The following is a 10,973-nucleotide window of genomic DNA, read 5'->3' as shown; positions in this document are numbered from 1 at the left end:
GCGTATTATTTTCGGTGTACTGTCAAAAAAGATTGTCAAATTTTGACATAAGATATTAATAAGTTATGATCTAAAAAAATTTGCTGTCTTTTTCTAATAACAGCGCACCAAAGCCATCAATTGAAAAAAAATCTAAAGTTTTAAGATTGTTGTAGTGTTAAAAAAATACTCTAGAAGTGGAGTTTTTCCTATTTGTGTTATTGTAACAGTGTATACATATAGAATATCGTCCTAAATAAATTATGAAATTTTATACATGTACATTCTTTAGTCTAACCTTTAGTAGTTCAGTGGCCTCAGTCAACAGATAGTTTGTAATGAAGGAACCATGCAAATGCACAGTCAATGAATCGGCTTAGGATAGTCTAGTCCTCAAGTGGAAAAATCAAGTATCATTTTTTTATCTAAAAAATACTAAATAATGCTGTAATCGTGATTACCTAATATCACTCGGTGTGGTATAGTACCTATTTAAACATGAATAATTTGGTTTTTTCATACGGTACAACCTCCAAAATCAGCTCTTTATAAAGCATTGGAAGCAGTCTACAGCTTGGAAAGGTTGCGCTTTTCGCTATAAGTGGCTTTTACTTTTCTATATTATTTTCATCTTTTCCTTTCTCAGTATAATTATTGTGCAGAGACTATGAGATGTATGTACCTATGTGTCACTTCAAGCCGGATATAGGTTCGTTTTCGTTAAGTAAATACTAAATAGTAAATACCAATTGGCTATTACCTACTTTAGTGATAACTTCGCGTCATAAAAATTATATTAAACCTACCTCACTACGTAGTTTTTGACAAAAGCTTGCATGCGCGCGCGATACCAAATATGGCCTTGGCCGTTTCATTCTCGTGGCGCTATAACGATGTAAATATAAACAGTAATAAACACGAGTAATAGAGTTTAAAAAAAGTCAAACGTTCATAATATTATTATTATTGTTTTAAAATGTGGGGCGTGCGCATTAGGTATACACATGGAAGCCGGTACTTCGATAGATACTGCGTTGAACTGTATATTGCCAAAAAATTAATCTATGACTTAAAATCATATAATATGACGTACCTAGCCACTTAGGTATGTAATATATATGTCTAGGTAACCGTAGGTATCCATGATAGTCGGTACTCGGTAGGCATAATATGCTACATATGTATAGGTGTAATCTGGTTTCTACCATGTCTCGTGTCTTGTACTGTTACAATGGCGTGATCATTGGGGGTGATGAGGGGGTCATATTCTCCTCCCCCCCCCTTTAGAATATTTTTTTAATAAATATACAAATGAAAACAATAAATTGTCAAAATTATGTTATTATTATTTGAAAGGTATGATAAATCCTTACATTTGAATATTTGATAATAAAAGTGGTAAATGCAAGAGGTAGTTTTAGATTACAATTCATCCTCTTAACCTACATGGATCTGCGAGAAGTAAAAAATTAATATCTTCTTGACCCCCCTCTCTTTTAAAAAAGCTGATCACCCCTAACCTAACCCAACGTTTTAACATGTTGCCTACATTTTGTTACCTTTATAATATAAAATATAGGTACCTACATATTATATTATTCATAACATTATACATCTAACGTGCAATATATAGCGACCCGGATTAATATTATAGCTGGTACCTACCTGCAATAAGATATAATCGTCTTCGATGTTACTAGATTAAAACAGCGGCTTGCGGCTTTTATTGTTATTTGTTAAGTTCACTATAAATTATAATACGTCAATTTTGCACTCGTACAATCGTACACAATATTTATTTTATGTAGGTAACATATTTATTTGATTTAAAGTACCTATTGAAAATTTGAATCATTGATAGTTTTCAATAGTTAATTTTATTTGTCAAATTTCCTATTTTATTTTTTTTATTTTTATGCGTTATTAGGAGGTAACCTTTAGGTTACATAGCGATAGCTTAATAGCTATATGACTATTGACTATTGTTAGAGGAGTTAATTACGTTAAGATAGATATATTTCTGTTGGCATTTGATGAGATAATACGTTAGTACCTACAATTAATATTTGTATTGAATATAGTGCATTAGTGCTAGTTGGCTGTATAATACTAGAAAACAGAAGGTATCAGTAAGTATAGGTACATACTCGTTGTTCGTAATTTGAATATCCTATATTCGACCTTTCAAGTTCTTAACCATTCGATTTAAGATTCGGAGTCGTCATTTTTATTTGTTATTATATAATTTTTGATTGTTTATCCAAGTACTAGGTATTTATCTTATTATTATAAAACTCTATAAGCCTACCAATTTGGTCGCGACAGCACCGCATAGCATGGCAGTAGTTGCTCTGATTGCTTCTGTCGTAGATACCGTGAACCGTGGACCGTAGTCTCTGTACGATGGACTAGATTACCATACTAAATTCTCTGCATGACCGGTAACCATGTATCATAATATGCTCGATTCCTAATAGGTACTATTCATTGTAACATATATTGATATATTGTGATACTGTTGCGCTAGAAAACATGATAATATCGATAATAAACAACTATACCACGTCATTACGTGTTTACAGCACGATTTCTATATTCGTTTTTTATTTACATTTGTTGTTTACCTTACGAAAACGTTCGAAATCAACTCCGTGAGTACTATAGGTAATAGATGATTTAATACTTAATATTATATCTATATAGTATATAATATTGTAGGTACGCCGATTATGTAATTACTGATTAACAGATTACCTGTTTTGAGTTATAGTTTTGTTTGTTTGGATTTTCAGCGTAACCTCCCTTATAGTAAACACAATCAGATAATAATAACAATAATACGCAATAATTTTTTGCTGGACAAATAAAATAACATTTATATCAATTATCAACTACAGTGATGTTATTATGTTTAATACTTCCTACCTGTTTACGATTTACTCATAACATTCAAGCTATAGCGCTTGTCAACAAATTCATGACTCGTGTACCAATGATGCTGTTTTCATCAACAAACACCGATGTTTACCACATTTTCCGTTGTATTTATTAATTGTAATAGATGCATATACTTATGACTGCTTAAATAAATATATTTTTATGAAAATACGCAGTTTAATATAAGTATATTTTATTATGTACAGTAGTCAGTAAATAGTATTTAGATTTTAGAATATTTGCACTTATTTAAAAAGTAATAATTAATAACATATTATATTCTTAAGCTGAATTACTATAACAAATTACTCAAACTAATACTAATCTACAGACCCTCTTTCATAAACACCCTTTTACGCAACATGTTTTTATATTATTATTATTTTATTCAGTTGGTATAAGAATAAATGGGTCTAGGGAAACTATGTTGTATGGTCGACATAATATTATACATATTTTCTTATTTATACTTAACTAGACTAACATTATAGACAATAATATATATGTTGAAATTATTAAAGAATAATCAGTGCAGGTTATAGATACCTATGTCACAAACCCGGGTATATAGTAATTATTTATATATACGAGTACACCACGATTGAAATTCGAAAAAAAGGATATTATCTGATGATGAAAAGTAACTAGCAGTAGTTAATAAGCCTAGTGCCTGCCACTGGACACAGACAGAGGCGTATTTATATATTTACTGCTTGTAGGCCTGCGGAAAATTGCCGCCCTTAATTATGCTAAAATAAAATTTAATTCGGTAGGTATGCAAAACAAATTTTAATTATCTTTTAAATACAAAAACATAATAATTAAAGTTGAAAAATATTAGAAACAAAAGGGAATTACAAAATGTTTGTATACATTATAAATGTCTTATATATTAAATTATTTATTAAACGATCGGTTTACGTCGACATTTGGTTTTTGCAAATTCGTCAATTAAATCCTCGCAATTCAATTCTTTTAACATTTCATTTTCTATAGAGAATAATGCTAAGCTGTTTAACTTCTCATCATGTTGAGTGGACCTTAAGTAGTTTTTTACACGTTTGAGGCATGAAAATGATCTCTCGGTAGTACAATTGGACACTGGTACACTTACAAAAATTCTTAATGCAGTGTCAACATTTGGAAATATTTCAATATGTAAAGATTTTTCTCTCAAATACTGACACAGTGTGATTGGAGTTAAACTATCGATGTCAATATCGATATTACTATTCAGTAAATAAGATTGCAAATGTAAGCATTCTGACGAAAAAGTATTATCCAAATCATTCGGGTACATTTTTTGCAATTTCTCAGCGGACTCAACTATTTTCAAAGAATTTAAAGATGTAATTTTTAGTAGTACTTCAAATAAATCACAAAACGTTTTGTAGGACTGGTGTCTTTTTTGAAGTTCATTTGTAATTTTATCAATAATAACGTAAAATGTTTCAATACGAAATTTATCTCCACCACTTAACTCAGTTTGTTCGGATTTTTCATCGAAGTGTAATTTTTTTTTTTTTGTCGAGTTATATCAACATTGTACTCGGTAATCTTTGATATTTTTTTAGCTTTAGTTTCATATTCATTAAAATTATCTCGGGTTTTTTTTACTAGATTAATAAGTGATGTATAAATTTGAGAAACTTTATCATTTCCAATTTCAACACATTGTAGTTGCTTATTTGATGCATTAAATCGTTCTAATATATAATTCCAGAAAATTACCATAAATGATGTTTCTAATTTTTGCATTTGATTATAAAGACCATTTGATTCATTTCGCGTAGCACATTTTTCGAAAATGTCATCCTTGATAGTGACCAATGCATTAATAATTTCGTCCCACGAATTATATAATGCTCGACATGCGTCTGCGCGAGCCGACCACCTAGTATTCGATAAACTCTTAATTGTATTAGCATTATGTTTCATATTTAATTGCAAAATTGACCATCTATGCGTTGATGCGGAAAAGAAGTTATATAATTGTTGTATAAATCCAAAAAACATTGATGCTTGTGAGCAACTTTCAGCAGAAGATATGCCAACCAAATTTAACGAGTGTGCGCTACATGGTACATAATAAATAAGTGGATTAATTTCTTTAATTCGTGCCTGAACTCCACTGTATTGACCTGACATATTACTAGCATTATCGTAGCTTTGCCCTCGACAGTCAGAAATGTCAATATCGTGTGATTTTAAAGTATTGGTAATGGCATTAGTCAAATCTAAAGCTTTATGTCCTGGATTTGAAACAAAACATAAGAATCGTTCTACAGGAAGACCTGTTTTGAGGACATATCTCACCATAAATGATAATTTGTCGATGTGCGAAATATCTGGCGTTGAATCAATACTTATGGAAAAATATTTTGATATTTTTAATTCTTTAACAATATTATATTTTAATTTTTTCATCATTAATGAAATAAACTCATCACATATCACGTGAGATAAATACGATGTAGAGCCACTACCTTTATTTCCAAAACGAACTATATGATCAGCTAAAAACGGGTCAAATTTTGCGATTAATTCGAGTGACATTAAGTAATTACCATTGTGTACAGAACCAAAACACGAATCATGTCCTCGGAAAGGGAGTCCACGAGAAGCTAACGATTTAATAGTTTCGACTACCCTCTTCAACACATTTCTCCAATATTCGATTTCTGTATCTAATTGTTTAATCAATGAATAATCAATACGTCCCAAGACATTACCTCTATGTTTTAAATTAATAATAGCATCTCTGTGCTCTTTACTATTTTCGTGGTAACTGAAACGGCTAATAGCATTTTTCCAATCATTAAATCCTTCAGTAACAAGTTGAGTTTCTAAAGATGTTTGAAATATACGACAAGGCCCACAAAAAACTACTCCTAAACTTGGAGAATAAACTAACCATGAACGAACAATTATTTCTCCATTAATCAATCGTCTATTAAACATAATGTTGGTCAAATATCTTGTTTTATCACAATATACACGTTTAGAGTTGATAAAACCGTTTGTCATATTTTGATTAAAACCATTTTTTGCAACATAGTCGCGAAATTCGTCGTTAATAACCCATTTAACTGGGTCACTCTCGAAAATGGTTTCATTTACTAGCATATTAGTTAACTCATTTGACCCACAACTACCTTCAGGTTCAATATTGTCCACTTCAACAGATAAACTAATTGTTGTTTCACTAACCTGAGCATCTGTTTTCTTCAGAATATCTATAGTGTTAGTGTTACTATTACTACTACAACTACCAGAAGTAGAAGCTGGATTTTTAAAAAAATCAGTCAATTTGTGTGTTTTATTTAAAACATTATGCAACTTTTCACTTTTTAATTTGGCAATTTTTTTGTATTGGTCACCACTTAACCGTTTTCTATTCGCACTCATATTCACAAAATAAATAGAATATTTAAAAAAAAAAACCAACAACAATATAATAAGTAGACAAAATAAAAGCGACACAGCTACAGCGGAAAGAACTCTACACTACGCAATACGGCCAGTACGCACAGACTGAATTATAATAAATTATTATCACTTCTCCAGAAATAAAATAAAATATCGTCAACAAAATATTCGTATAGAACCGGCGTACCATCTTGATATTATTAGATTATACTATTAATGTCAATTGTTATAAATATTATGTACTATTATAGACGCTCTCTGGCCGCGCCGCCACGGAGTGAATATTCCCAATAGACAGGGCGCGGCGGTAAGAAACTATAAAAATAATAAATTCGAATTCTATTTTAAACCAATGCCATTGTTTCATTTTTCAATAATTTAAAATAATCTTGTATTCTTGTAGGCTGTTGTGGCTATTAGAGTATTTTAACAGATAACGATATTATAATAAGTCTCACCAAGTCAATATACAATTCCATCATTATCGAAAAAAAATCCCATGAAAAATATGCCGCCTCTCAAAATTTGCCGCTGTAGGCACGTGCCTATAGTGCCTGCATATAAATACGCCACTGGACACAGATCACATATCGTCGGGAGTTGGGACAAATCACAGCCCACAAACCGTGGCCCCACGGGTGTACATAAAAAGTGCAATGACCGCGATACAATGCTGTGAAAATCTATAATTATAGAACAATAATTAATAGCTTATAAGGTATGAGGTACGTAACGTAACCTGTAAATTATACCAAATAATTCAATAGCATAGGTATTTTATAGTTGCTCTGAAATAACATATATATTTTTAGTGTAGTACACTACAAAAACTACCTTTCTCGGCTATACCGTTATAGTATTTTGGGTCAAGTGTAATAATATATGTATTTTTTCAATAAGAGATGCATTTTTTTCACCTAAAAGTTATTATATCTATATTTATATTGATCTAGGTATATTCTGATATATTATATTATACAGCACATATAAGTTAAGATACCTAATGTCTACATGAAACTTTTAACTTAAAATAAAATAAAATTCAATAGGTACATAATATTTATATTGGCATTGCATAATATTATTGTGTTTATTGTTGTTGTTGTTGTTGTTGTGATGTTATTCGAAATCATTTAATCCTAAACTTAGAGATTTACACAGTAATTATAAAGTTAGAATCAAGTGTTTATCTCGCTGCTGTTATATTAATATTATTTAGTTGTGCATACTTACATATTATATACACTATACATATTATATTATATAATAAATTATAGTTATAGTTATTTTGTTTTCGCAAAAACATATAATTAAAATAACTCTAGCCATCACTTTAGTCAAAAACAATCATTAAAAATACCATCAAAATATTTATGGAACATTAATTTAATTGCGGTAAACATAAACATTGAACTAAGTACATACATACATAACTATATAATTTTATACAATATACATTTATATTATTAGCAACAAAATTTATGTGAACTATGTGTATTTGGATACTTGCAGGCTGCAGCAGTGGAATGATGAAAAAGGTGTAAGGGCGTAAGGCGCAAGCTGAAAAACGGCCACCTCCTAGTTTCTTAAAGGGCGATGTTTGGCAGAGCGAATGTAAGTTCCTACACGAGACTTAGCAGGTAAAAAATACATATGTTAGTTACTACACGATAGAAACAGCCAACAGGCGTGTAGATGGCAGAAAAAATTATTTATATACATTATACATAAGTTTTTACAAGAAAAAGTTCAAATTTCATATTTATTATTAAACTATAATATGTTAAATGTACCTACTTAATAAGCTGATTTTAATAAAGTCAACAAAAGTAATATTTAGCATAATACCTAATACATTTCATAAATAAATAGACATACAATATAATATAAAATAAAAATTGCATAATACATTTCTAAAACAGATAGGTAGTGGTACAAAATATCGAAAATCATGTGCACATATGCATTTTTATTTTAAATTTTACGAAGTTTATTTCTGAAACTTAAAAATTTAACATAGATAATCGTATATTGATTTATTTTGTTTGTTATATAACCTAAAATTCTGTTATTATTAAAATTTTCTTTTTCAATGTATTTTTTTACTAATATTTATTTTTATGTTACTATATATGGTTTTAACTTTAATATATATTGGTATATTTACCTATTGTACCTAAAATTTATTAAACAAAAGCAGACATATGTATTTACATTTCACACATGCCACGTTCAACAATTAACATTGCACTATTGTCAGGTTGCATGAATAATCACAAAACATTAAATTAATTAATAGTGAACTAATACGGACCCTTAAACACGATTTATTGACCCGTGGACCGTGGTTATTGATTAGTGCAGGTTCATAAAATCGCAGACAACCAATAAATTTAATAATGATTATATTTTAATTAATAATTTTTATACGAAATTCGGCATAATACTTCGTAAAGTCTCATATTTGCTTCTGCAACAACAATATCAAAAAAATTGAAATATCAAACTGACAAACTCTAAAACACGACAATTTTAACGTACGTGATGTGTTTATTGACTAGATATAACAATTAATAATACAGAATCTATACAAATCAAAAACCTTGGCCTGTATATATTTAATAGTAAAAATATATTGATTTTTAATTAGGAACTAGACTGGGTAGATGGTAGTATAACTAATAAAATAATAAGTTAATATAACCTCTAAACAAAAATGATAAAATAATTTACTATATTTTTATGATAGCATTTTATTTAAAATAAATTAATAACTTTTTACTAAAAGGTCAATCAAGGCTTAAAAAAGTAAAGAGGGAGACAACATATATTATTAAGACAGTGGCACAATACGTGTCCTATTTTGTGGGATTGTGCTACAAAAGTTTGTATTCGTTCAAATAGATGAATATAGTCTTTAAAATTCATTCCTGATATAATTGAAACCCTAATGTTACAAAAATAAATTTTCAATAACTAAAAAATAGTAAATTTGCTAATTGTTTTAGTTATTAGGTACAAACAATATTCTTCTATGTATTGTGTTTAATAAAATAGGTACCAATAAATATTTTTTTTCATTCCTAAATGTACATTATAAACTGTTTATAAATTAATGTTGTATATTAGGTGTATTGGTTTGAAAGATTATTACCGGAAATGTGATTAATTATTTTTCTGGCGATACCGAATTGATATGGTACCTATCAATGAAAATTTTAAAGTATAGAAATATATTATAACAGTGAATTATTTTAAAATATCTATTAATAAAATAATCTGTAAAAAAAAAAAGTTTCATTTAATTCAGGTGTAATTGAACGTGCTTATTTTAAATCAGAACTGAGAAATTTGCATTCAATAAAATTATGTATTTGCATAAAAATCTACGACATAATTATAAATAATACTAGAGGAATTTAGAAAAAAAAATTTTAGGAATTAAAAATGTGATTTCCTATTTATGTCGCCTATTCACACTGTAAACATCTTTTATTACAAGTACAAATATCAAAAATAAAATATAAGTAGGCAAGTAGCCCATGTAGGAAATTATTATTCTGAATACAAAATGACAAATTTAATAAATATAGGTAAATAACTATCTACTAAGTTGAGTTGCCATCATTTAAATTAATGAAACATATAACATGACGTTATTATTTTTTTTCTCTTCTCAATAATTATTTAATAGGTATTTTATTTTATTTTACTTCACATAAAACCAAAACTTTATCGATAAAGTGACAGCTTTATTACACATTTCATCGACGAAAAAGAATGTCATTAGCTCAAATTCGATAATTTAGTTAATTACTTTTATAATTACTGTGACTGCAGGTTAATACTTATAGTACTCTGCGTTAGTAATCTTATTTATTTATGTATCGTCATTATTTACAATAAATTTATTAAATCATCATATAATGTGATAAATAGATAACAAAATTTTAAAACTGCTACTGCTGCTCCTTCTGTTAGTAATACAAAAAACTTGTCTACAGAGTGTGTAAAAGCACACGTCAATTCCAACGCCTCAATAAATTGAAACAGAATTGTATGATCATTGATTATGACTTATGAGTATTATGACTTATAAGTTTTAAAAGTTTAATTATTTTATTTTTTCAATCACCAAACATTACTACTTCTTACTAGGTAGTGAAAAAAAACTAAACAAACAATAAAATGTCTCTATAGTTAAGAATTTGGACAGGATAAATTCTACTATGCTGTAGCCACTCTTGAAAATGCGCATTCGGTAGTATGAAATTACCTACCATCTGTATAGTAGATGTCAAAAATATTTAAGCCAGGTAGACATATAACAACCAATATTCCATACTTTACAATAAACAAATAAAATCTATTAACACTAAAAACCCAATTCACCAATTTTCTAATGTAAATTAAAATATTGTGAATTATTACTCAAGTATTGGAAAATTTAATCTTTTGATTACCCCAAGGTTAAACTAGATCTAATTTTCTATTTACTAGAAGATAAAGACCAAATGTTTATCGAAAGATGTTTTTAATTATAGAAGTAAGTATTTAGCGAAAAACGAATTTAACAATTTAAAATAAATAAGTCAACAATTATACCAACAGTTGCTTAAAAATTGCAC

General features: G+C 28.6%; 1 protein-coding gene across 1 annotated transcript; it reads right to left on the bottom strand.

Moving 5' to 3' along the window:
• Positions 1–4,392: 4,392 nt before the first annotated feature.
• Positions 4,393–6,324, bottom strand: LOC126549154 (uncharacterized). The gene is made up of 3 exons (XM_050197712.1): positions 6,321–6,324; positions 5,484–6,200; positions 4,393–5,210 (listed from the first exon to the last, which is right to left on the bottom strand). Exons 1-3 carry the CDS (start codon positions 6,322–6,324, stop codon positions 4,393–4,395), a joined length of 1,539 nt encoding a protein of 512 aa, XP_050053669.1.
• Positions 6,325–10,973: the final 4,649 nt, after the last annotated feature.

This window comes from Aphis gossypii, chromosome 1 (assembly GCF_020184175.1).
Source record: "Aphis gossypii isolate Hap1 chromosome 1, ASM2018417v2, whole genome shotgun sequence".
Taxonomy (NCBI): Eukaryota; Metazoa; Arthropoda; class Insecta; order Hemiptera; family Aphididae; genus Aphis; species Aphis gossypii.
Note: the sequence above shows the minus strand (reverse complement) of the source record. Positions and strands in the feature narration are given on the sequence as shown.